At 43.8% G+C, this 27940-nt stretch overlaps 1 protein-coding gene across 2 annotated transcripts in view; it reads left to right on the forward strand.

The window, feature by feature from the left end:
• Positions 1-27940, forward strand: part of LOC140195261 (26S proteasome non-ATPase regulatory subunit 13-like) — a 111081-nt gene that overhangs the window by 37245 nt on the left and 45896 nt on the right. The window contains exons 1-5 of one of the 2 annotated variants that reach the window (XM_072253316.1): positions 2059-2412; positions 4054-4132; positions 15514-15548; positions 24252-24307; positions 27773-27816. In XM_072253316.1, the coding sequence (XP_072109417.1) occupies positions 2315-2412; positions 4054-4132; positions 15514-15548; positions 24252-24307; positions 27773-27816 (312 nt within the window). In that variant the 5' untranslated portion in view covers positions 2059-2314. Of the gene's footprint in view, positions 1-2058; positions 2413-4053; positions 4133-15513; positions 15549-24251; positions 24308-27772; positions 27817-27940 lie in introns of those variants that run through there. The other variant, XM_072253317.1, reaches the window with a different exon arrangement.

The raw sequence follows: 27940 nt of genomic DNA on the forward strand, positions 1-27940 counted from the left end.
CAAGATATTGATATGGATGAATTATATGAAGAGTATGGGATTGTGGAGGCAATTTTCAATTCTCCTGAGATGGTAGATAGCCATAGTGAAGGACGTTATCTCAAGCTGTTCAGTAAATCTGAGGTCTCTTTTACAAACCTGAAGAAGGTGAGTGCTTACATCTTCTCTATTCCATGCAGCAATGCTCACACAGACCTCAGCTTGGAGTAACGAGAGAAACCATCTGCAAGTGGACTCAGTCAAAGCAGAGCAACTTCTCAGAAGAGTGCCCAGCCATGTGCAAAAAACTCCTGGCCAACAGAAAGCTCCTGGAGATGGCAAGTAAAGGGCAGAAATACGAAAAATAGACATCCATACCTTGCAGTCCACGGTAGGCCTAAGTAGGCTACTTCCTTTAGTTTGTGAAGTAAGTTAATTTGGTTCGCATTTCTGCTTCAGGAGGAGGAAAAATGAATATTCATTTCTTTCAGTTCTTTATTTATACTGTATGAATGCAAGTGTGTAATATGCAGAATGATGAATCATTGAATAGGAAAAAGGACTCTGGCAGAAAATCACTGATTAATGATGAAATAGCTACGGTTTTGCTGGATTTATATAGGCAAAAAATAGTATCATGTTAGAATTTTTAGTTAATAAAATAACTAAAGTGATCATCTGTTTGCATTTGTTGCTTTTGCAATATGGTTTAAATTTTATTTAAAAAAAATTTTTTTGAAACGCACTGTATATATATGGTAACCTATGACCACGTATGCAATGTCCTCCTATTTGGAAATGGCCACCCTATATCCACACTGGATCAGGAGCCTGATGGTTGAGGGGTAATAACTGTTCCTGAACCTGGTGGTGTGGGACCTGAGGCTCCTGTACCTCTTGTCCAATGGTAGCAGCAAGAAGAGAGCATGGCCTGGAATGTGGGGCTCCTTGATGATGGATGCTGCTTTCTTGTGGCAGTGCTCCTCACAGATGTGCTCAAGGGTAAGGAATAAGAATCAGAATTAGGTTTAATATCACTGGCATATGACGTGGAACTTGTTGTCTTTGTGGCAGCCGTACTAAACAATAGAAAAAATGTGAATTACAGTATGTATATCTGTATATTAAATAGTTAAATTAAATAAGTAGTGCTAAAATAGAAATAAAGATGAGTGAGGTGGTGTACAGGATTCAATCTCCATTCTGAAATCAGATGGCAGAGGGGGAAGAAGCTGTTACCGAAACACTGTCCTGACGAAGGGTTCTGGCCCGAAACGTCGACCGATCTTTTCCATGGATGCTGCCCGACCTGCTGAGTTCCTCCAGCACGTTGTGAGTGTTACTGAATCACCGAGTGAGTGCCTTCAGGCTCCTGTACCTCCTCCCTGATGGTAGCAATGAGAAGAAGGCATGTCCTGGGTGATGGGGGTCCTTAATGATGGATGCCGATTGGCCTTTCAGCGAACCTTGGCAACTGTGCTGTGGGGGTGTTCAGTCACTGAATATATCCAGTAAACTGGGAATTCCAGGTAATCAAACAATGTGAATTCACAGAGACCCACTGCACCAACTAGCAACCACACCTAATTATTCAGCCATCATGGCAGAGAAGTGAAACGCACGCCAACATGACAGTAAATGCTAGAAGAGGAACGAAGGACCATTAATGGATCATACAGTGTGTATCTTTAGGCAGTTTGTGGTGCACGGTTATCGGTAGCGGAGATAGTGAGACCTGGTTTTGATAACATGAACTGTAACTCATTTTCTCTTTCCGATAACGCCACCCGACTTGGCCAGCATTTTGTCTTTATTGCAGATTTGCTGCATCTACAGTTTCTTTGCGCTCGGAGCAAGACCAAGGCCGCTTCGATAGTTACCATGGCTGAGGAGTATGATTGACAGTTACCAAGGTAACAGTGGGTGGAGAAAGGGGCGGGGCGAAGGTGGACAGACGGGACCAGGGTTCATTGCAGGCGGGGTTTGGGGGGAGGGGCCAGGACGGAGCAACGTTCCTCGAGGGGAGTGGCCAGGGCCGAGTGTCAGTTCCCGAGGGGCGTGGCCGGGTTCGGAGAGTCAGTTCACAAGGGGCGTGGCCGGGTCGGAGAGTCTGTCCCGAGGGGCGTGACCAGGTCGGAGAGTCAGTTCCTGAGGGGCGTGGCCAGAACGAGTGCGGAGTCTGGGGCGTGGCCAGGTCGGAGAGTGTTCCGAGGGGCGTGGCCAGAATAATGTGCGGAGTCTCTGGGGGCGTGGCCAGGGTTGACTGACGGGCCTCCCCGGTCGTCAGGGCGGTAGGCCGGTCGTCGGCTGCAGTGCGGCCGTGAGGATCGGCAGGATGAGGGACCCAGTGGGGTTTCTGCGGCGGCAGCAGGAAGCAGACAGCGGGGATGCGGCCGAGCGCTGGCAGAGGATGGAGACCTTCTACAACCGGAGGTGAGGCCTCGCCCTCCCCGCCCCGAGGTACCCGGGACACCGCCCCCCCCCCCCGGGCCGGTCTCTGCCTCGGCCTCCTGTGGAAGTTTTGGTGGGGGAGTTCTGGGTCTCCCCTGCTGTCCGGGCCATAGGCGTAACTGGGCAGCCTCTTCTCCCTGGGGGAAGGGGAGTCGTCTGCCCTACCCAGGACCAGGCGGACGGGGTCCCGGTTTATAACTCATGCGGGATGAGGTGACTTTCCTCCTTTTCATTTTGAGTTGAATGGCTGGAGAATTAGGGGTCGGTGCGGCTCGACCTCGCACCCTGCCCTGTTTGAAACGCCTGGAAGTGCAGGGCCAGCCAAAATGCGCAGCCAGCGTGCCTTGGTCCAGGGATGGGCTGGCCAGTGAATTTAGAGAATGTGGTCTTCTTTGGAATCACAATCAGGTTTATTATCACTGACATGAGTCGTGAAATTTCTGTTGCGGCAGCTGTACACTGTCCTTAAATTGTAATGAGTATATACGAAAATTCAATTTAGTAGTGCAAAGGGAGAGTGAAAATAGTGAGGTGGTGTACATGGGTTCATTGTCCGTTCAGAAGTGTGATGATGGAGGGGAGGAAGCTGTTCCTGAAACGTTGTGTGTGTATTTTCAGGCATCTGCCCCTCCTCCCTGATGGTGGCAATGTGCAGAGGGCAAGCCCTGGGTGATGGGGGTCCTTAATGATGGGCGCCGCCTTTTTGAGGCATCACCTTTTGATGTTTTCAGTGCTGGGGAGGCCAGTTCCATGAACGAGCTGGCTGAGTTTGCAGTGCTCTGCAGCTTTTTCTGATCCAGTGCAGCCTGACTGCATTAAGAGAGATGCAACTCTCACTGACAGATGCCGACCATATTTCCATCAGCCTTTGTGTCTGTTCATTATTACTTTCTCAAGTTCCATTTCACAAGGATAGATTGCAAAGTGCCTTGTAAAGCACTCCTCTATTTCAAATGCAAATTGCAAGTTGAGTCGGTGGTAAGGAAGGCAAATTCATTTTGAGAAGGCTAGAATCTAAAAGCAAGGATGAAGTGCTGAGGCTTTATAAGACACTGGTCAGATCATGCTTGGAGTATTATGGGTGGTTTTAATTAAGGATGTGCTGGTATTGGAGAGGATCCAGAGGAGGTTCGCAAGAATGATTCTGGGAATGAAAAGGCTACTGTATGAGGAGTGTTTGATGGCTGTGGGCCTGTACTGGCTGGAGTTCAGAAGAATGAGGTGAAGAATGCATTGAAACCCGGGGAATCCCTTAAAGGCCTAGATGTGGAGAGGGTATTTCCATGGGTTTAGCACCAGAGGGCTCAGCCTCAGAATTGAAGGGTGAACCTTTAGAACGGAGATGACAAATTTCTTCAGTCAGAGGTGGTGAACCTGTGGAATTCATTGCCACAGATGGCTGTGGAGGCAGGTCATTGGGGGTTTTTAAAATTAAGGTTGATGGGTTCTTGATTAGTCAGGGTATCAAAGGTTACAGGGAGAAGGTGGGAGATTGGAAGTGAGAGGGATGATAAATCAGCCAAGATAGAATGGGAAAGTGGACTTGATGGGCCAAAAGGCCTAATTCTGTTCCCATGTTTTATGGTCCTATGATCTAATGTTAACTCTTCTCTTTTGATCTAGGCTCTGGCATCAACTCACAGTGGAGCTGCTGGAATTCACACTGATTCCCTGTTTCCCATCTGGGGACAATCTCTTACAGGTAGGGGATGTAATTAAACAACCCTTAACTTGTAGGATATGTATGGGCTGGGAAGCCACGTTATAGCTTCCTATTTCTCCTCCTCTCACTTTGAAACACTGTCTTGTTTTAGACGCTTCTATGTGCAGCCGCAGCTTGCACTGGCTCCACACACACACCACCCTCTGAGTGAAAAGGTTCCACCTTTCACCCTCAACGTCAGCAAGACGAAGGAATTGGTTGTTGACTTCAGAAGGAGTAGCGGACCGCACAACCCCATTTACATCGGTGGTGCGCAAGTGGAACAGGTCAAGAGCTTTAAGTTCCTCGGGTCAATATCACAAATGACCTGACTTGGTCCAACCAAGCAGAGTTCACTGCCAAGAAGGCCCACCAGCGTCTTTACTTCCTGAGAAAACTAAAGAAATTTGGCCTGTCCCCTAAAACCCTCACTAATTTTTATAGATACACCGTAGAAAGCATTCTTCTAGGTTGTATCACAACCTGATATGGAAGTTGTCCTGTCCAAGACCAAAAGAAGCTGCAGAAGATTGTGAACACAGCGCAGCACATCACACAAACCAATCTTCCGTCCGTGGACTCACTTTACACCGCATGCTGTCGGAGCAGTGCTGCCAGGATAATCAAGGACACGACCCACCCAGCCAACACATTTTTCGCCCCTCTTCCCTCTGGGAGAAGGCTCAGGAGCTTGAAGACTAGTATGGCCAGATTTGGGAACAGCTTCTTTCCAACTGTGATAAGACTGCTGAACGGATCCTGACCCGGATCTGGGCTGTACCCTCCAAATACCTGGACCTGCCTCTCGGTTTTTTTTGCACTACCTTACTTACCATTTTTCTATTTTCTATTTATGATTTATAATTTAAATTTTTAATATTTACTAATTTTTACTATTTTTAATATTTGTAATCCAGGGAGTGGAAACGCAGAATCAAATATCGCTGTGATGATTGTACATTCTAGTATCAATTGTTTGGCGACAATAAAGTATAAAGTAACCCATGACCTCCAGTTCTCGTCTCACCCAAACTCAATGGAAAAAATCTGCTTGCATTTACTCTATCTATACCCCTCATAACTTTGTATACCTCTATCAAATCTCCCCTCAATTTTCTACGTTCCAAGAGTAAAGTCTTAACTTATTAGATCCTTCCCTGTAAACTCAGGTCTTCAAGTCCTGGCAACACTTTGCAGGTTTTCTGGGTTTTTTTATTGATCTCTTTCCTGTTGGTAGGTCGATTAGAATGATAAATGAATTTTGGTCTTGCAGGTAGTGTCCAGAAAAATGCATGAATAATCACAAGCTCTCCAACAACAGAAGGACCACAATGTTTCTCACTTTTCATAAGACTATACAACGCAAGGGCAGAATCAGGCCATTTAGCCCATCGAGTCTGCTCCACCATTCCATCATGACTGATTTATTATCCCTCTCAACCCTATTCAACCCTGTAACTTTTGACAATCTGACTAATGAAGAACCAATCAACGTCCACTTTAAATATACCTGATGATTTGGCCTCCATAGACATCTGTGGCAATGAATCCGCAGATTCCCTATCCTCTGGCTAAAGAAGTTCCTCCTTAGCTCTGTATTAAATGGATGTTCCTCTATTCCCAGGCAGTGCCCTCTGGTCTTAAGACTCCCTCAGTATAGGAAACATCCACTCTATCTTAAAGGCATCCGTTTAGTCTTGCGAGACCATGGATCTGCGCCTGGAAAGTCTTCACTCTCCAGGGCACAGGCCTGGGCAAGGTTGTATGGAAGACCAGCAGTTGCCCAAGCAGCAAGTCTCTCCTCCCCACGACACCAATGTTGTCCAAGGGAAGGGCATCACAGCTTGGCACCAGTGTCGTCGCAGACACAACACGTTGCCTTGGCTGGGGCTCGAACTCATGACCTTCAGATCGCTAATTGAATGCCTTAACCACTTGGCCACGTGCCCACTCTATCTAGGCTTTCAATATTTGATCAGTTTCAATGAGATCCCCCTCGTTCTTCTAAACTCTACAGGCCCTAAGGCATGAAACGCTCCCTGTATGTCATTCTCAGAATCATTCTTGTGAACCTCCTCTGTGCCCTCTGCAATGCCAGCACAGTTTTTAGATGCAGGTCCCAAAACAGCTCACGATATTCCAAGTGCTATCTAACCAATGCCTTATAAGCCATCGACATTACATCCTTTTATATTCCAGTTCTCTGGAGATGAATGCTATCATGGCATTTGCCGCCTTTACCACTGACTCAGCCTGCAAGTTTAACATTTAGGGAATTGTGAACGAGGGCTTCCTAGTCCCTTTGCACCTCTGACTTTTGATTTTTTCTTGTAGTTTAGAAAACAGTTTACACCTTAATTCCGTCTACCAAACTGCATGACCATACACTTCCTTACACGGTATTCTGTCATGGGGTGTAAATGCTATTGGTTCATATTCAAAAGTGGATTTAAGGCAGGTGCGCTCCAGTGGGTGGAGATAGGGTGGATGGACAACTTTCCTGTTTTTCAAAATGGAATTGGCTTTGAAGTTGTAAGCACTTGAGATAGTTTTCTGCAAACAATTTTTTCTGTCCACGCCTGTGTTTTGCATTTATGACCAATTGAAGTTTTGGATGGTTTCTAAATATATTCCTGGCCCCTGCTATACTTGCTTGAATCTGGAAGAATATCAAGGATCTCATTGAAGCCTATTGAATATTGAAAGGCCAAGATAGAGTAGACGTAGAGAGGATGTTTCTCATATGGGGGGAGTCTAGGACCAGAGGGCACAACCTCAGAATAGAGGGACGTCTATTTAAATCAGGTATGAGGCTGTCAAAGGTTATGGGGGAGAAGGGAAGAGAATGGAGTTGAGAGGGATACTCAATCAGCCATGATGGAATGGTGGAGCAGATTTGATGGGCAGAATGGCCTACTTCTGCACCTGTGTGTTATGGTCTTTAATATGCTTTAGAACAAATGCTAGAGTACACACACTGAGTTATAAAAAACCCTACTGACATTATGCCTGCAGTTTCACGGAGAGGAGGCGTGGGGCGGATGTGCTGATGGCAGCAGCTGAGCAGAATGATTAGAATTAGTAGATTTCGACCTAGTGGCATTGTGGCCTCTGCTTTAGCAAGCAGCAACATAAAAATAAAGCTAAACATTTGTTTGCTTTCCTTGCTTGTTTCTCTCCAGGCAGAATTCTTTTGCTGTTGTGTTGAAATGACCTTAATCAAAGTAATTTGACTGAGCAAATCTTCCTTCTCGCTCTCCTTCCCCACAGTGCTACAGCCTTCACCACTGATTGACCATGTCCACCCTCATCCAGATCTCACCTCTGCTGTCCAGCTGGGTGGGACTGATCCTGTCTAAGAAAATGGGGCTATAGAATTACCTGTAAGGGATTCGAATTCCTTTCTTTATTGCATGTACATCAAAACATTGCAATGCGTCGTTTGCGTTAACCAACACAACCCGAGGGCGTGCTGGGGGCAGCCCGCAAGTGTCGCCACACATTGTGTCGCCACACATTCTGGCGCCAACACAGCATTCCCACAATCCTCGGCAGAACAACACAGGAACAAAACAGGCCCCTTTTCGGCCCCCTCGTCCACGGGCTCACAAACATCGCAGGCCTCCAACCTCAGGATAGGCCGCCCCGGGCCACCAGCCTCCAGTGGACTCGCAGACATCTGGCCCCTGAATTTTCCAGCGGATGTAGTAAATGTTGGTACAGTTACAGCATTTACTGTAAAAGGCGTTTAGGTAAGTGTATGGCTGGAGGGATATTGACCAAACACAGGCAAATGGGGACTTCTTGATCAGTATGGACGTGATAGGCTGACGAGTCTGTTTTGGTGATGTAGAACTCCACTGTTCAGATTGAGATTTATTTATCACGTGTACTGTACATTGAAACATGCAGTGAAATGCATCGTTTGTGTTAACAACCAGCACACCCAGGGATGTGCTGGGAGCAGCCTGCAAGTGTTGCCACGTGCACTGATGTCAACATATCATGCTGGCAACGTTCGGCAGAGCAACACGAGTGACAACAACAGAACAACAGCAAAGCAAAACAGTCAATAAAAGCCCCATCCCCACCCACCCTTACATAGAAAGTCTTCTGACTCCAGCATCGATATGTTGACGATCTCCTCACCCCGGCCACCACCACGCATTTCACCACATTGTTCATGATATGTTCTAAAACACATCAGGTTACCCACTTCCACCACACCACCCACCACAGTTCAGGTTTATGGTTGTCATAGGCATACATACACGGTATAAATGCCACAAAAATTAGCTTTTTCGGTAGCGCAGTAAATTATAAGTACTGGTGTATTAAAATAAATTATACATAAGAACGAGGAGCAGGAGCAGCTATCTGGCCCGTTGAGCCTACTCCACTGTTCAATAGATCATGGCCGATCTGACCATGAACTCAGCTCCACCTACCAAGCTTTTCCCCATCGCCTTTAATTCCCCTGCTATACAAAAATCTGTCTAACTGTGTCTTAAATGTACAGTTGATTCCAGTCAAATTGGACAAATCAGGATCAGTACATTTTGGCCCAATTAAGCACTTTAAATAACAAATTATGTATCTAAATGAAATACAGAACAAATTAGAATGCTACCAATACTACTACAGTATTATAAAAGTGTGTATCAGTTGCTAATAGTTATCAACAGAGGAATTCAGTTTGTGTTCTTTTGATTAACTGTAAATGAACAAAATCAGCTAAGACACCTTGTAAGACAATGGACTGCCTGCTGTCAGCAACGGCATCCTTCAAATCTTCATTTCTATTGTAACATTTAAGGTGATTGTCAATACCTTCAGACTCTTCTAACTTTTTGAAGTAATTAAATCATTTCAATTTCACTCTTGATCATTTCTGGCATCTGCTAGGTTCAGCCCTGAATGCTTGAAACCACAGTGAGCAAAACAGTTCCGAGTTGTCTGCTGCTTATTTCTCACCAACTATCAGTGACAAAAATCACTGCTTTTTGACCACAAACACACACAACTGATGTAATTTAAAATCTGTTCGCTCTAAGATTGGTTTAGTGTCTAATGGCAACAGAAATGCACGTTTGGCACCGGTTAGAAACTGTCCGACAAGTTTTTGCCCCTAGTAAGTGGCATGGTATCAAATAAGTGAAGGGAATCCCAGCTATTTTCTCGGCAAGTATTTGTTCTTTTAAGCATTTTCCTAAATATGCAGGTTAACCGATGGCACAGTTAAGCAGAAACCATTGTATTTAATGAGGTAGCCTCAACTGCTTGCCTGGGCAGAGAATTCCACAGTTCCACTACTCTGGGAAGAGCGTTCCTCCTCATCTCTGCATTAAAAATCTACACCCCTTGTTCTAGGCCATGTTCCCTAGTTCTAGTCTCATTTACCAGTGGAAACAACTTTCCTTCCTCTTAGGTGTGCAAAATAAATAACACTTATGCAAGATTGAGGGTGGGGGGGGGGAATACAGTTCAAGTTGTATTAAGGGTTTTCTGATCAGTTCAAGAAACTGATGGCAGAGGAGAAACTGTTGAAACTTGAGTGCGGATCTTCTGGCTCCTGTACTTCCTGCCTGAAGGTGGCATTGAGAGCTTGCCTCTTTGTTGTGCCCCGTATCTTATGCAGTGGTCGATCTTAGTGCCAGAAATTTCTTCCAGATACTTAAAAGCAAGATTAGGTTTATCACTGTCATTTAATGTGAAATCTGTTATTTTGCGGCAGCAGTACAGTGCATTACATAAACTGTAAATTACAATAAGTGTGTGTGTATTCTGTCTCTCACTCACCCTCTCAAGGAGATATGAGCTGATATTTCAGGAAGAAAACAAAGGGGCCAGTGCTTTGCTTTTGTCTCAGATAGCAGACCTCAGCAGGATTGAAGTTTTATTTCCATCCCGACCGTTCCCACGCAGCAGTTGGAACCTCGTTCAGATTGTTGACAGCCTTTCAAAGTCTGACCATGAGACAAGCTTTCAAACTGCTCCATTGGCACATAATTCCACTTTTTTATTGCTTGACCCCATATCTGCCTTTAACCCACACCAAGATCAATCATTCCAACCCTTGCTGCTTACGTAGCCCTCCATTTTTCTATCATCCATGTGGCTATCTAGGAGTTACTTAAGTGTCCCTAGTGTATTTGCCTTTACTACCACCCTGGCAGAGCATTTCACACACCCACCACTCTGTGTACTGTATATAAAAAAAAAACAGATTTACCTCTGACATCCCTTTATAATTTCCTCCGATCACCTTAATTATGCCCCCTCATATTAGCCATATCCACTCTAAGAAAAAGGTCTCTGGCTGTCTGCTCTATCTATGCCTGTACTTATCATCTTGTATACCTCTATCATGTCCAAGTTTAACTGTGTTTCAGCCATATGAATCCCATAGATACAGTGGAATGAAGCAGCGTTACTCTGGCCAACAGTCACTCACTCACTCACTCTCACGCCTCCGTCAGCCAGAGTTGGCCATGGATTTTGCACCTTCGCTGTCTAGGTACTCAAGCCTGGGCAGTACAATGAGAACAAGCAAGCTCCCCCTCTCCATGCAGCTGATGAACCCAAAGGAACGGCAGAGACTGATACGGTTTGGTACCAGCAGTGTTGCAGAAGTTGCCAGTCATCATTGAACTTGATGTATGATCGCCTTGGGGACTCCAGCTCTGTATTTTTCCCCTGGGGTGGGGTTTACTCTCGAAGCCTTCCCCATCAGTGGGTATAGCTGCAAGGCAGCGGAAGTTTGAGATCAGTTTTCCTTCTCTACGAGCTTCCAACCACGGCTAACAAGCACCATCTGCCTGAAGCAACTGGTTTTAAGATGCCAGTAACTCACCTTCGCCTCTTCTCCTGTCAGTAGAAATGATTCAGTCAGGCTTAATAGCTAAGCCACATTTGAAGGCCAGGACCTGGACTTGGTTGTCAGAGGCTATCTGGGGCGCATGCCATTGTGAGCATTGAATAGGCAGTGGGAGCTGACCCTGTTACCACCCCTGGCTATAACAACCTTCAGGAACCATAGCACATATGAGATATTGTTAAGATTCTGTCACACAAACAATATAGTCCAAGTCCCAGAGTCCATGAATGTTGCAGCAGTCTGCAGTCAAAGACAATGTATCTTGTTTCTGAGCGAACACTCTAGGCCAGCACAGCCTCTAGCATGTACACAGTGCCACACCACCTACTGTGGAACGTACAGACTCCACTGCTCTCCTGGGCAACTGAAAGCAGGCCTCATCCTTGCTGGACCCAGGGAACGCAGCTCCCCCCGCAGTCTGCCAATAAGTTAGTAAATCGGACTTGCAGCATTCCACTGTCTAACAGGGTCTTGCATCACAAGAAAACCGACTAAGACTATCACGACTTCTTCCCCCTGCCATCTGATTCCTAAATGGACATTGTACCCTTGGACACTACCTCACTTTTTAAAAAATATACAATATTTGTGTGTTTTGCACATTTTTAAATCTATTCAATATACATACACTGTAATTGATTTACTTGTTTATTATTATTATTTTATTTATTATTATTTTTTCTCTTCTAGATTATGTATTGCATTGAACTGCTGCTGCTAAGTTAACAAATTTCACATCACATGCCAGTGATAATAAACCTGATTCTGATACTGAATCCAAGCAAGCCAGCATCTTCTACTGGAAGATCCTCTTATTCCTCCTCCCTCCATAGAGGGAAAGTCCTAGATCGATCAGCTTATCCTCATAAGACATGCTCTCTAATCCAGATGGCATCCTGGTAAATCACTTCACCTTCTCTGAAGCTTACACATTCTTCATATAATGAGGTGACCGGATCTGTCACAATATTCCAAGCATAGTCCAACTAGAGTTTTATAGAGCTGCAACATTCTCATTTCTCTTGAGCTCAATTCCCTCCCCCCCCCCCCCGCGACTGATAAAAGCCAACACACTATATGCATTCTTAACCATTTATCAACTTGCACAGCAGGTTTGAGGGATCTAAGGACATGGATCCCAAGATTCTGCTGTACCTTCACACTGCTAAGAATCCTACCATTAATCCTGTACCCTGTCAAATTCAACCTTCCAACGTGTAGTACCCACACTTTTCCGGATTGAACACCGTCTGCCATGTCTCAGCCCAACTCTGCATTCTGTCAATGCCAATTAATGCCGAAACCTGTGTTTATTCCTGGGCTTTGTGGAAGTCAAGAAAGAGACATAAAACCTATTGCTTCACGATCTCAGTACTAACAGCACAAAGAATTGGAGATAGTCAGTAACCGTAGCAATGGAAAGTAATAGAAGGTATGGCAGCTGATGTGCTCAGCTTTTTATACCATGTTTTTTAAACATTCCATCTAAATATGTGGATAAGAGTTAACCAGTCAAATAAATCCCTATCCAAATAATACAACACCAGAGAAACTTTCCAGAATGATACGAAGAACAGTAGCCACTAGGGTACACACCGAACAATTGGATATACATGCTGTGACCACTAGGAAACTTACTAAGCAGGTACATGTATATTGGTAGTTACATAAAATACAAGCAGGCAGTTGAGGTGGCACTGGTGAACCTCTGGCTGATGGCTAACGAAACAAGGAGAACAACTAAATACATTGTTAATCTCACTTTTTCTGGCAAATGATCATTGTGAGTAATGGTCTGTAACTTCCCTTTGGACTGGGGGGGGTGGCGTAATTCGATGTGGCAGAATCAAGGCAAGTCAGGCATTGGGCCCCTCGCCAAGGGTGAGGAAGACCTGAAGTTCGATCGTTTTAAGTGCTGTGCCGAAGTCCGATTACAGGCAGCGATATTCAGGCAACAGAGCATACCTGAGTGACCGAACTCGATGTTTGGATGGAGGTTTAAGCGCAGGGCCAAATCGGAAAGGTTGGTTACAGTCCAAAACATGGAAGTGGGGTCCAGGCATCAGAGCGAATTGGGCCGGCTGAACCCAATGTTTGGACGGAGGTGTAAGCGCAGAGCTGAATTGGAAAGGTTGAGCACAGTCCGAATCAAGGGGGCAGGGTTCTGACCCCTGACCTTATTGAGGCAATTGAACCCTACGTTTGGACATCGAATTAGTGCCTGGCTGGATTGAATAGGGCAGGGTGTTGGAGCCCGAGGTGAGGGGTGGGCCAGTTCAAATCACTGCTCCATGGCTGTGCTCGAAAATGAACGATGCTGAGCTATGAAACTATTTTTGTAGACTTCAATTCAGAACCCTATTTGCTTGCAGTTATTGTTTGCGTGATTTTTTTTCTCTCTGCATGTTGGGCGTTTGATGGTCTTTCTTTATGGGTTCTTCAGGGTTTCTTTGTTTTGTGACTGCCTATCAGGAAATCACAAGGTTGTATACATACTTTGATAATAAATGTGCTTTGAACTTTGATCGTTAATTGTTAACTGCAAAGAACATAATTAAATATTCTACTCCAACAGCCTTGACTGTCCAATCTGAAGTGGATAACCTCCCACCTTCCCCATTTAAATCTTGACTTGTCTATAAGTCTACTGCCCAGAACCACACTTTGATCCTGTCATTGGACACCTGCTTTGACCCCTGGACTGGCAACTCTCATCCTTTCTTTGAGATCCCTAGATGCTCTCAGTTTAGCACATCTCCTATCTCCTTCACCAATGGAACCTGCAGAGAAATGTGTGCTCCCCTGCATGCAGATCCTTGTATGTTCAGATTTTAGTCATAGAGACTATAAGACATCGGAGCAGAATTGGGCCATTTGGCTTATTGTGTCTGCTCTGCCTTTCCATCATGGCTGATTTATTATCCCTTTCAGCTTCATTTCCTGCCTTCTTCCCATAACCTTTGTCACCCTGATTAATCTTTAAACTTTAAACATACTCAATGATTTGGCCTCCACGGCCATCTGTGACAATGAATTCCACAGATTCACCACACTCTGAGTAAAGAAATTCCTCCTCAAACCCTGTTTTAACTGGACGTTCCTCTATTCTGAGGCCCAAGCACACTGTTCTTAGGGTTCTAAGCAGTAGATCTCCTTCCCAAAACATTTCTACTTTTCTCTCTCTCCTTGTAAATCTTTGAGAAAGATCTGTCCATCGGCACTGATACCTTTTGTGGTTTGGTATAATTTTGTTCCAACATTTTGCTCTTGTGTCTTATGATCTTGTAAGGGACAATAAATCAGCTGTGATGGACTGTACAGAGTGGATTTGATGAGCTGAATGGCCAAATTCTATTCCTATGACTTATGGTCTTATGAAGATGTATCTATGAAGTGATTTGGGATATTTTGGTGCATAAATAGCAGTATAATAAATATAGGCACAAAAGATACTGCAGATGCTGGAAAAATACACACACACACACACACACACACACACACACACACACACACACACACACACACACACACACACACACACGCGCAATGCTGGAGAAACCCGGCAGGGCAGGCAGTGTTTATATAGAGGGGAATAAGCAATTGGTGTTTTGGACTGGGAAGGAAGGGGGAAGATGCAAATATAAAATGGTGGGGGAGGGTAAGGAGGGCAAGCTAGAAGGTGACAGGTGAAGCCAGGTGGGTGGGGAAGGTAATGGGCTGGAGAAGCAGGAATCTGATACGAGAGGAGAGTGGACCATGGGAGAAAGAGAAAGGTGGAGGGGGAAACCCAGGGGGAGGTGATAGGTAGGTGAAAAGAATATGTAGAGGGCTAGGGTGGGGAATAGAAGAAGAGGGAAGGGAGAGGGGAAAACGACTGGAAGGAGAAATTGATATTCATGCCATCAGGTTGAAGACAAATTAGATAGAAAATGAGGTGTTGCTCCTGCACCCTGAGGGTAGCCACATCATGGCAAAAGAGGAGGCCGTGGAATGGGGATAGGAGTTAAAATGGTTGGTCACCGGAAAATTCCACTTTTGGTGATTGGAGCAGGGATGATTGTTTACAGTATTTTGCTTCTCAGGGTTTGTTTTTTTTATAGGATGCTTTAAAGCTCGATACGGATCTTTGGATAAAATCAAAATAAAGTTTACATGTCAAGATGATGGAGTTTTCTTTATCTCCCGAATCATTATAAATAGCTAAACACAGATTCTGTAGATGCTGGAAATTCAGAGCAATGCACATAAAATGCTGGAGGAACACAGCAGGTCAGGCAGCATCGAGCTCAGGGGTTCCCAACCTTTTTTAGACCCCTACCATTAACCAAGGGGTTTGAGGACCCAGGCTGGGAGCTCCTGATGGCTTCTACTTTATAATATTACACTTGTCTTGAGTTGTTAACCAAAGACAATAAGTTTCTTTGGATATGTTTAAAGAACTGATAAGTTAATCAATTCCAGATACAAAGGCTCCACATATAACCATACCATTTTTGTATTACAGTTGTATGAAAACTTCATAAGTGATTTTGAGCACAGGTAAGCATTTGGCAAGATGGCTAAAGTTCCTTTAAAACATGATTGATCTAATTGGGTTTAAAGTGTAATCTCTTTGTCCAAGGGTTCTAATGATAAGGTGAATTTCAACTGTTGGGTAAGTAATGCAAATATCCTGACTGTTGACTTGGGATACAGTAGGGTGGATGTTTTTACAGGTGTGATATTCATTCTCAAAAGTCAAACGTCATAGTAAATGTATTCTCAAAATAAATATATTCCTAGTGGCCAGTTTATTAGCTACCTCCAGCACCTAATAAGATGGCCACTGAGTGTATGTGCGTGATTTTCTGCTGTAGCCCATCCACATCAAGATTCGACGTGTTGTGCATTCAGAGATGTTCTTCTACACTGCACTGTTGTAATGCTTAATTACCTGAGTTACTGTCCCCTTCCTGTCAGCTTGAACCAGTCTGGCCATTCTTCTCTGACCTCTCTCATTAATACGGTGTTTTCGCCCACAGAACTGCCACTCACTGGATGGTTTTTGCTTTTTTTTTACACACTATCCTCTGTAACCTCTTAAGATAATTGGTGTGTAAATCCCAGGAGATCAGCAGTTTCTGAGATACTCAAACCACCCCACCAGGCACCAACAAGCATTCCGCAGTCAAAGACACTTAGATCACATTTCTTTCCCTTCCTGTTTGGCCTGAACCTCTTGACCATGTCTGCATGCTTACGTGCATTGAGTTGCTGCCATATGATTGGCTAGTTAGATATTTGCATTAACAAGCAGGTGTACAAGTGTACCTAATAAAGCGGCCACTGGATATACATGTTACCATATGCTACCTTGAGATTCATTTACTTGTAGGCATTTACATAAAAAAATAAAGAAATACAACAAAATTTATGAAAAGCTATACAGTTGTCCGTTGATTAGGCTAGAGTTAAATTGGGGACTGCTGTGTGGCACAGCTTGAAGGGCCGGAAGGCCGTATTCCATGCTATATCTCTGAATGAAATATATGACTAAAGACAATCAATGTGCAAAAGAAGACAAATTGTGCAAAAATAAATTTAAAAAAACACTGAGAACATTGTTTAGGCTCAGTAGGATAGGAATGGCTTCTGGAAGTCAAAGATGAAAAGGCACCAAGATTCTTTGAATTCACTCGAATAATAATATTGTGGCATCTTTAATGATTAACATTAAAGTTTTCCAAAAATCCACATAGAGAATGAAAGGAATCTTCTCTACAAAGAGTTGCCTGTGTCTTTGATTCTTAGCTTTCTTTTTCAATCCATTCTGAGGACACAAGGTGCCACGATAGCGTAGCGGTTAGTGTGATGTTCAGGATGTTAGAGTTCAGTCAGGGAGTTCTCTGTAAGGAGTTTTTGTACGTCCTCCGCATGAAATGCGTGGGTTTTCTCTGAGTGCTCCAGTTTCCTCCCACAGTCCAAGACATATCGGTTAGAAGGTTAACAGGTCATTGTAAATTGTCCTGTGATTAGGTTAGGGCTAAATTGGGTTTGTTGGAGGTTGTCTGGAGGCACTGCTCAAAAGACCAAAAGAGCCTATTCCACACTGTTATCGCTAAGTAAAAATAAATAACTAAACTGCTATTTATTGCCCATTCCTAGTTGTATGAGAAAGTTGAGGGAGTTTTCTTCTTAAGCTGTGAAGATTTGTTTGGTAGATCCAGCTCACAACCATGGATGGCTACAAAATTCAAAGTAAATTTATTATCACAGTACGTATGTGTCACTATATTCTACTGTTGGATTCTGATGTTTTCTTTCCAAGGTTCTTTTGAAAGTCAGGTAAACACTTAAAAACTTGGTGCTTTGTGATGGTTATATTAAGCGCTAATAGAACAAGGAGAATTGGAAACGGGGAATAGTGAAACTTTAGCAGGTACGAACAAAGAGCAGAAAAATAATAAAGGTAGTGGGGCAATGTGTTTTGCCCTTGTACCCCATAGATAAGAAACATTCCATTCAAATATGTTGATAAGAGTTAACCAATCAGATAGCCCCCATTCAAATAATGTGATACCAAGAAATGTCCAGAAAGACACAGAACTGTAACCACGAGGGAACACACTGGACAATTGCATATGCATATTGTGATCACTAGGAAATATATTAAACAGTTACATAATACAAATACAAGCAGGCAATTAATAACAATTATACAAACATGCAACATGACCCTGAGATCCTGTTTCTTGTGAGCATTCACAGTGGAACAAAGAAACACAGCAGAATCAATTAAAAACTATACATAAACCAAGACTGACAATGTGCAAAAGGAAGACAAGCTGTGCAAATAGAAAAGAAATTATAAAGAAGCAAGTAAGGAATACCGCAAACATGAGTTGTAGAGTCCATGAAAGTGAGCGTAGGTCCTGGAATCAGTTCAGAGTTCAGATGAGTGAGGTTGTCCACACTGGTTCAGGAGCCTTATGGTTGGGGGGGGGAGGGTAATAATTGTTCCTGAACCAGGTGGGCCAGGAATTAAGACAGTTATTGCCCTTCAACCAGACCAACAGGCAGTATGCACCTCAGTGGAAAGGGGACATTTACCCTTGTATGAAGGGGGGATGCAAAAGCAGAGGATGGGGTTCCAGTGCTATTGAGAAGGGTTCAGTCTTGCTTGGTGGAAAGGAGTGAATTGGAAATGAATCTCAGGGTTGTATATGCAAACATATATTTATGTTGATTATAAATTTGCTTTGAACTTAGGAGGATAGAATCAGAGAAGAGAAGCTATCCAGAAACAGGAAAAAGGAGGTTGGTGGATAGAAGAATCGAGGAAGGCAGATGCTGGGAATCCAGAGCAGCACGCACAAAATGCTTGAGGAACTCAGCAGGTCAGGCAGCATCTATAGAGGGAAATAACGAGTTGACATTTCAGGCCGTGAGCCTTAAGGGTGCACAATCGCATAGGGGATTGCTTGACACTATTACAGCTCAGGGCGTTGGAGTTTATTTCCGGCATCCTCTCTAAGACAGTTTATATGTCTTGCCATGTATGTGTGGGTTTCCTCCCACAGTCTAAAGACATACTGATCAGTAGGCTAATTGGTCATTGTAAATTGTCCCGTGATTAGGCTAGGGTTAAATCAGTGCGTTGCTGGGTGATGCTGCTTGAAGGGTTGGAGGGGCCTGTTTCGCACTGTATCTCTAAATAAATAAGTCTGAGTCCTGCTGAAGGGTCTTGGTCTGAAATGTCGGTTGTCTGTTTCTATCCATGAATGCTGCCTGAGTTCCTCCAGCATTTTGCCTGTGTTGCTCCAGAGAGGCAATAGTATAGGTAATTAGAGGCAATGGTAAATGATGTATCTCATAAAGAAACAGAACATACATGTGTCAACAAATACAAAGTTCAAGGTAAATCTATTATCAAACTACTTATATGTCGCCATATACAACTCTGGTATTCATTTTCTTGTGGGAATTCACAGTAAATACAGAAAACGCAATAGGATCAATGAATGACCACACCCTACAGAATGGACAAACAACAAGTGTGCATAAGACAACAATCTATGTAAATACAAAAATAAAAAAGGATAATGGTAACAATAAATAAGTAAGTAATAAATACCAAGAGCATGAGACAAAGAGTCCTTGAAAGTGAATGCATAGGTTGTGGGAACAGTTCAGTCATGGGGTGAGTGGTGCTGAGAGAAGTTATCCCCTCTGGTTCAAGAGCCTAATGGTTGAGGGGTAATAACCGTTCTCAAACCTGGTGATGTGAGTCCAGAGGTTCCTGTACCACCTTCCTGATGCCAGCAGTGAGAAGAGAGCATGTCCTGGATGGTGGGGGTCTCTAATAATGGATGCTGCTTTCCTGTGACAGCGCTCTGTGTAGATGTGCTCAATGCTGGGGAGGGATGAACAGTGATGCAGTAAGATAAAAGGCAGTTTATCTGAATGCCCACAGAATAAATGAGTCAATGATGTAATTGAAAATAAATGGGTATGACTTGATTGCATTTATGGGGACTCGGGTATTCAGGAGTATTTATTTCAGAAGGATAGTTGGAGGGGAACTGCTTCTTCCTCTCTGCTATGTTCCATGATACCATACCTTCACAATCTGACTCTGAATACCTTAAGGGCAACTAGAATGAGCAATAAAGAAAATAATTACATTTAACAACCTAAAAATTTAACTCCACCATGGATGGTCCCAAGACTGGCTGCGAAAGGAGGAGAGTTGGGCGTGGGCCTATCAACTACATCAAATTAAAAGTTAAGAGCTACAGAAATGCCAACAGAAGCTCCAAAGACATCATCACTGGGAGATGAAGGGTCTTCAAAGATGGTTCACACTTGGGGACAACTTCAAAAACTGACCCAGGACAGAGGACGCTGGTGAGCTGCTTTCAGTGGCCTATGCCTCAGTAGGAGTGATGGGCTAAAAAGGAGGAGGAAACAACTTTTTGAGCAGCAGGTAGTCAGTGATCAGAAGCGTGAGAAGATGTAGCTCACCCAGATTTGCTGACTGAGTACGTAATGCATTGATTCATGGCTATTTGGTGTTTTGAGCAATGCCCATTTGGAGATCTGAAGCATGAGAAGACATAACTCACTCAGGTTCGCCAGTTTAGTATATAAGACATCAATTTATGGCAGTTTGGTGTTTAGAGCAGCGGCCAATCAGCATTTGGGATTGATTGGCAAGAACAAATTAAAATAAGGCAAGGGCAAGCGGAGCGGCCTTTGTTGAAATGGACAGTGTTAGAGTGGGGATCTTGAAGTTTTAGCTCTTTGAGGCTTCAGTGAGGAGAGGCTTGAGTGAGAGAAGGCAAAAGAGCTCTAGGTAGATTTCCCCCCCCCCCCCCCCCCAGTATATCTATTGTTTTCCTCCTTTATATTTGCACAGTTGCAACAGTGGAGATGCCAGGCAATATCGTTGAATACTCTTCTTGTGGGATGTGGAAAGGAAGGGAGACCTCCAGAGTCCCTGATCACTACACCTGAGAGGAATGCATCTAGTTGCAGCTTCTAACACTCTGCATTAAGGAGCTGGAGTTAAAACTGAATGAACTCCGGATAATTCGGGAGGCTGAGGGGGTGATGGATAGGATGTACACTGAGGTGGTTACACCCAGGGTTCAGGACACAGGAGACTGGCTGACAGGAAGGAGAAAAGGTTTCAGTAGCCAGTGCAGACTACCCCTGCGGTCATCCCCCTCAACAACAGGTATGTATACCACTTTGGATGCTGTCAGGAGGAGGGGGGAGGGGTGACCTAGCGGAGGAAAGTCACAGCGGTCAGGTAGCTGGCACTGTCTAGGTCTGTGACTCAGAAGGGAAGGGGCAAATTGACGAGCTGGTGATGATAGAGGATTCGTGAATGAGCAGAATAGAGAAGAGGTTCTGTGGACGAGAACAGGTTCCCAGATGGTGTGTCGCCTCCTGAGTGCCGGCATCTCGGACATAACTGATAGAGTCCTCAGCACTCTTATGTAGGAGGGTGAGTGCCCAGAGGTTGGAGTCTACCAACGACATAGGTAGAAAGAGTGACAGAGGTTCTGCAAAGTGAGTTCAGGGAGTGAATTAAAGGGCAGGACCTCCAGGGTTGTGCCCCAGGATTGCTGCCCCTAGCACATGCAAGTGAGGCCAGAAACAAGAAGATCATACAGTTTGACACATGGCTAAGGAGTTGGTGAGGGCACCGGAATTTTGGATGATCAGGCTGTCCTCAAGGGAAGGTGGGATCTGTTCAGGTTATCACCTGAACTGGAGGGAGACTGATATCCTAGCTAGTGCTACATGGTGGTGGGATGGAAGGGTTAAATGAAAGTTGCAGGGGGGTGGGAACTAGAGTGTCAGAACAGATAGTGGAGAGTCGTCGTGACAGATGTTGTTAAGAATCAAACGATTGAGCATGGTTCAGCGAATATCCTGAGCTGTGTATGTTTCAATGCAAGAAGTATTGTAGTGAAGGCAGATGAGCTCAGGACATGGATCAACACCTGGAATTATGATATTGCAGCCATTTGTGAGTCTTGGTTGCAGGAGTGGCAGAACTAGCAGCTCAATATTCCAGGGTTCTGTTGTTTTTGACATGACAGCGTGGGAGGGATTAAAGGGGAAGTGGTGGTGTTACTAGTCAGGGGAAAAAGTCACGGCAGTGCTCAGTCAGGACAGACTGGAGAACTCGTCTAATGAGGCTTTATGCATGGAACTGAGGAATAAGACATGTATGACCACGTTAATGGGGCAATGGACCACCCAACAGTCTGAGAGGTGTAGAGGAGCAAATTTGTGGAGAAATCGCAGACTGTTGCAAAGAACACAAGATTTTTTTTGTTAGTAATTTTAACTTTCCATATATTGACTGGGGCTTCCATACTGTAAAAGAACTGGATGGGATAGAGAGTGTCAAATGTGTAAAGGAAAGTTTCCTTCATCAGTGCACAGCAGTCTCAATGAGAAAGCACGCTTTTCTTGATCTGCTGTTAAGGAATGAGACAGGACATGTGACAAGTTTGTATAGGGGAATACTTTGCTTCTAGTGATCATAATACCATCAGTTTCAAAGTAAGAAATGGAAAAAGATACCTCTGGTCTGCAGATTGAGATTCTAAATTGGAGAAAGGCCAATCTTAACGTTATCTGAAATAATCTGGCAAGTGTGGATTGGGACAGGCTTTTTTTTCCCCCTGGAAATCAGGTACTCAGTAAGTGGGATGCCTTCAAAAGTAAAATCTTGAGAGTACCAAGTTTGTATGTGCCTGTCAGAATAAAAAGCAACAGATTTAGGGCATCTTGGTTTTCAAGAGATACTGAGGACTTGGTTAAGGGAAAAAAGGAGGTACATAGCAGATATAGGCAGGTAGGAACAAATGAGGTACTTGAATATAATAAATGCAAGAGAACACTTAAGAAAGAAAGCAGGAGGACTAAAAGAAGGCATGAGGTTGCTCTAACAGGTATGGTGAAGGAGAATCCTAAAGGATTCTACAGGTATGTTGAGAGCAAAACAATTGCAAGGGACAAGATTTGTCCTCTGGAAGATCGCAGTGGTAATCTATGCATGGAGCCAAAGAGATGTTGGTGGCGGGGGGATCTTAAATGGACTTTTTTGCATTTCTGTTAACTCTATTGTTCAGCTGTTTAAGAAAGGTACTAAAAATAAACCAACAAGTTAAAGGCTGCTGAGCCTGACATCAGTCGTGGGAAAGTTATTGGAAAGTATTGTAAGGGACCAGATTTGAGTATTTGGATAGGCATGATCCGATTAGGGATAGTCAACATAGCTTTATGCATGGTAGGTTGTGTCTCACCAGTTCTATAGCTTTTTTGAACAAGTTACCAGGAAAGTTGATGAAGACAAGGCTGTGGATGTTGTCTACATGGACTTTAGCAAGGCACTTGACAAGGTCCTGCATGGAAGATTGGTCAAGTAAGTTCAGCTGCTTGCCATTCAAGATGAGGTAGCAAATTGGATTAGACATTGGCTTTGAGGGAGAAGCCAGAGAGTGGTAGAAGGTGGTTGCCTCTCTGACTGGAGGCCTGTGACTAGTGGAGTGCCACAAGGATCAGTGCAGGGTCCTTTGTTGTCATCTGCATCAATGATGTGAATGATAATGTGGTAAACTGGATCTGCAAGTTTGTGCATGACACCAAGACAAGGGATAACGAGGAAACAATCAGATATTGCAATTGAATCTGGAGCAGATGGAAAAATGGACTGAAAAATGGCAGATGGATTTTAATGGCAGATGTACTTCAGTAGGACAAATCAGGGTAGGTCTTAAACAGTCAACAGTAGGGCAAGGAGGAGTGCGGTAGACCAAAGAGATATGGGGCTACAGGTCCATAATTCATTGAAAGTGACATCACAGGTAGGCAGCATTGTATAGAAAGCTTTTGGCACATTGGCCTTCACAAATCAGATTTGAGTACAAGAGATGGGATGTTATGTTGAAGTTGAATAAGACATTCATTAGGCCTAATTTGGAGTATTTTGTGTGCCGTTTTGGTCAGCTAACTACAGGAAAGATGTAAATAAGGTTGAAAGAGTACAGAGAAAATTTACAAGGATGTTGCTGGGACTGGAGGACCTGAGTTATAAGGAAAGATTGAATAGGTTGGGACTTTATTCTTTATAACATAGGAGAATGAGAGATTTGATAGAGGTGTACAAAATTATGAGTGGTTATAAATAGGGTAAATGCAAGCAGGCTTTTTTCACTGAGGTTGGGTGTGACTCATGGGTTAAGGGTGAAAGGTGAAAAGTTTAAGGGGAACATGAGGGGAAACTTCTTCACTCAGAGGGTGGTGAGAGTGTGGAATGAGCTGCCAGCACAAGTGGTGAATGCAGGTTTGGTTTCAACATTTAAGAAATTTGGAAATGTACTGGGATGGGAGGAGTATAGAGGACCACAGTCTGGGTGCAGGTCGGTGGGAGGGGGCAGTTTAAATGGTTCAGCATGGACTAGATGGACTGAATAGCCTGTTTCTGTGCTGTACTTGTCTATGACTGACTCTAACCCTAAAAAATTACAGTTGTGTGTTACATGCTCTGCACTAGAACTACCCTTTTGAGTCCTTGGTGATGATCAGTGGATGCATTTTTGAAAGCTGCCCTTTACCTGAGGACATTTAGCAAAACAGCTGGGGATTGGATGTATTTATTTTTAAAACTGTTCTGTAATTGCAGTAGTGTATTCAACACAGAAGGTTCACTGATGCTGGAATTAATGCTTTTTCACACAGAATAAACCCTCTATCCCTGGTGGAAATTATTCTGCGTGTGGTTCAACAGATGAATGGTATGTTTCCACACTCCATTTCAGTTCATCCATTTAGCCTGTTGGTTTATATTTTGCAGCAATCCTACATCTATTTTAGATTTTTAAATGTATGGGCTATCCCAGAATCTGAGTCACTTTTATTATCACTGACATACCTCGTGAAATTTGTTGTTTTGCATTTTGCGGCTGCAGTACTGTGTAATAAATAAATATACTACAAATACAGTAAAAAGAGAGCAAAAATATCTGAGGTAGTATACATGGGTTCATGGATCATTCAGAAATCTGATGCCAGAGAGGAAGAAGCAGTTGAGTTTCTCTCTTCAGGCTCCTGTCCCTCCTCAAAGTCAAAGTACATTTATTATCAGAGTATGCGCACTATATACAACTGCCTCCTTAAAGGCACCCCTTACAGCACACTGTCATACACCCAGTGTGCTGTCATCATTGCTGCAGGTTGCAGGCCGCAGGCCACAGGCTCAGTTCAGCGCAGAGATGAGTAACCTTGCGGAGCAGCAAACTGAACGGGGCTGTCCCTTGCCTCGAACCCTGACACCCTGACCTTTTTAATCTAGCCCAGCGCTGATGTCGTCCAAACCCTCGCTCTCAGTCCTAGACCTACCTCTTCGATACACTCTCGGGCTCAGACCCTCCCAGTTGGATTCAGTCCATACCTGACCTTTCCAGTTTGCCCTGGCTTGATGATAGTACTGAGAAGAGGAACTATTGTTCCCTCCCTTTTGCACTGCTTATTTATTTTCATATTCTGTATATATTTCTGACTGTAATTTAGTTTTTAAAAACATTATGTACTGCTGCCTAGGAGATGGCATCCTTAATGTTGGATACAACCTCTTTTGACACACAGCACTTTGAAGATGTCCTTGATACTGGGGAGGTTAGTGCCCATTTGGCTGAAGTCTACAACCCTCTGTAGTTTTTTGCAATCCTGTACAGTGACCCCTTCATAATAGACCACTTCTAGCTAGGCCTCCTTCCCCTCCCCCAACATTTTTATTCTGGCATCTTCTCCCTTCCCCTCCAGTCCTGAAGAAGGATCTCAGCCCAGAACAGCGACTATTATTTTTTTTCCATGGATGCTGCCTGACCCGAAGAGTTCCTCCAGCATTTTCTGTGTGTAATTGAAAACTGCTCGCCCTTTCCACTGCAGACTCCTTGATAAGTGTGTGTTCTCCTGACTTCCCTTCCTGAAATCCACAACCAATTCCTAGGTTGTGAATGTTCAGCTCGTGGGCACCTATACACATGAGTGTGCTGACTTATGAATTTTGACTTCATGAATATTTTCCAATGAATATTTAAATAATTCTTGAAACAAGTTAAGTTTCTGTAACTTTATAGCAGAAGTGGGCAGATGAGTAAGAGGTGAATCAAGTTATATGGAGAAGAGAGCCTAGGGGTCATAAGCACTAGTCTGCCAGCATCGAGGACATCTTCAAAAGGTGATGCCTCAACAAGGCAACATCCATCATTAAAGACCCCTGTCACCCAGGACATTCCCTCTTCTCATTGCTACCATCAGGGGTAAGGTACAGGAGCTGGAGGACACACACTCAACATTTCAGGAACTGCTTTTTTCCCCTCTGCCATTCAATTTCTGAATGGCAATGAACCCATGTAGACTACCTCACTTTTTTTCTTATTTGATTTGCTCTCTTTTTGCACTACTTATTTCATATATATATTTCTTGTTGTAAATTAGTTTTTTTTATTATTTATTGCACTGTACTGCTGCCACAAAACAATAAATTTCACAACATATGGCAGAGATATTAACCCTGATCCTGTATGTGACTGCCGAGGGCAGTGGTCCCCAACCACTGGGCCATGGACCGGTACCAGGCCACAAAGCATGTTCTACTGGGCCGCAAAGCATGTGCTACCGGGCCGCGAGGAAACGATATGAGTCAGCTGCATCTTTCCTCATTCCCTGTCACGCACTGTTGAACTTGAACACAGTGTTGCCAACTGTCCCATATTTGCTGGGACATCATGTACATTGGGCTAAATTGGTTTGTCCCATACCGGCCCGCCCTTGTCCCGTATTTCCCCTGCTAAGGTAGAGTGTTCCTATGAAACCTTTCGTGCCGAAATGGTGTAAAGCGAAGAAGCAATTACCATTAATTTATATGGGAAAAATTTTTGAGTGTTTCCAGACCCAAAAAATAACCTACCAAATCATACCAATAACACATAAAACCTAAAATAACACTAACATATAGTAAAAGCAGGAATGATATGAATACACAGCCTATATAAAGTAGAAATAATGTATGTACAGTGTAGTCGGGAAGATTAAGCCAAATCCGATTTGTGAGGGAAAAAATTTGGCACATATGCGCCCGTCACGCATGCGCACACAGGACTAACTGAAAGAAGGGTCTCGGCCCGAAATGTCGACTATACCTCTTCCTAGAGATGCTGCCTGGCCTGCTGCGTTCACCAGCAACTCTTATGTGTGTTGCTTGAAATTCCAGCATCTGCAGATTTGCTCGTGTTTGAGTACCCTGTAAGTCTCCACTGCACCCTCTCTAAAGCTTTCACATCCTTCTTATAATAAGGTGACCAGAACTCAACACAATGCTCCAAATGCAGCTTAGGTTGAGCAAGCCTCATGTAAATCTCTAAAAAGTCACCTCTCATTCTGCTTCGCTCCAAAGATAAACGCCCTAGCTGACTCAACCGATACTCATAAACATTCCCTCTAATGCAGTTGGCATCCTGGTAAATCTCCTCTGCACCTTCTCTAAAGCTCGTTATCCTTTCCGTTTTCTGCTTCACAACTGATTTCTCAGTTGGGTCACTAAATGGCCATTAATGCGTTAAGTTCAGTTGACAGAATCTTCATCAGGTATTTTCACAAAGTCCAAAGTAAATTTATTATCAAAGTACGTACATGTCACCATATAATATCCTGAGATTAATTTTCTTGTAAGCATTTATAGTAGAACCAAATTCACGATAGAATCAATGGAAAACTATACACAAAGGCTGACAGACAGCCAATGTGCAAAAGACAAACTGTGCAAATACAAAAATAATAAATAAATAAGATTGAGATAATGAGTTGTAGAGTCTTTGAATGTGAGTCTGCTGGTTGTGTGCAGTGCTGAGTTTGGTGTTGAAGTGAGAGAAGTTATCCATGCTGGTTCAGGACCCTGATGCTTGAAGGGTGATAACTCTTCCTGAGTGTGGTGGTGTGGACCTGAGAACTCCCATAAGTTTCTTTTGGTCAGCTTTTGCTGGCAAGGAGGTCGCTGGGGTTTGAGGAAGAATATATGGGAGGGGCAGGTGGTAACATGGCCAGCATCTTGATTTTGGGTAAGTACTCATTGGAACACAAATTGAGTCATAACTAGTAATGCTGAATGGTTTTGTTCAAGCTGATGTTCCTATGGGAAAATTGAAATATTGAATTGCCTAATTTCTGTCCAGTTTCCTAATGTTTTGTTCTTTTCTCAGATGCACAAATGGCATTGTCTCTCCTGGAGAAAACTTGGGAGAAGGTAAACTACAAGAGACAGCCTTATATCCTCAGCATTTTAATGTCCAGTTCAACTGCACATAAAACTTACCTGTACCTCTGGAGTATTGAGAACCAGATAATACTTTTACAGCAACACACGCAAA

Source organism: Mobula birostris, chromosome 3, assembly GCF_030028105.1.
Source record: "Mobula birostris isolate sMobBir1 chromosome 3, sMobBir1.hap1, whole genome shotgun sequence".
NCBI classification, from domain to species: domain Eukaryota; kingdom Metazoa; phylum Chordata; class Chondrichthyes; order Myliobatiformes; family Myliobatidae; genus Mobula; species Mobula birostris.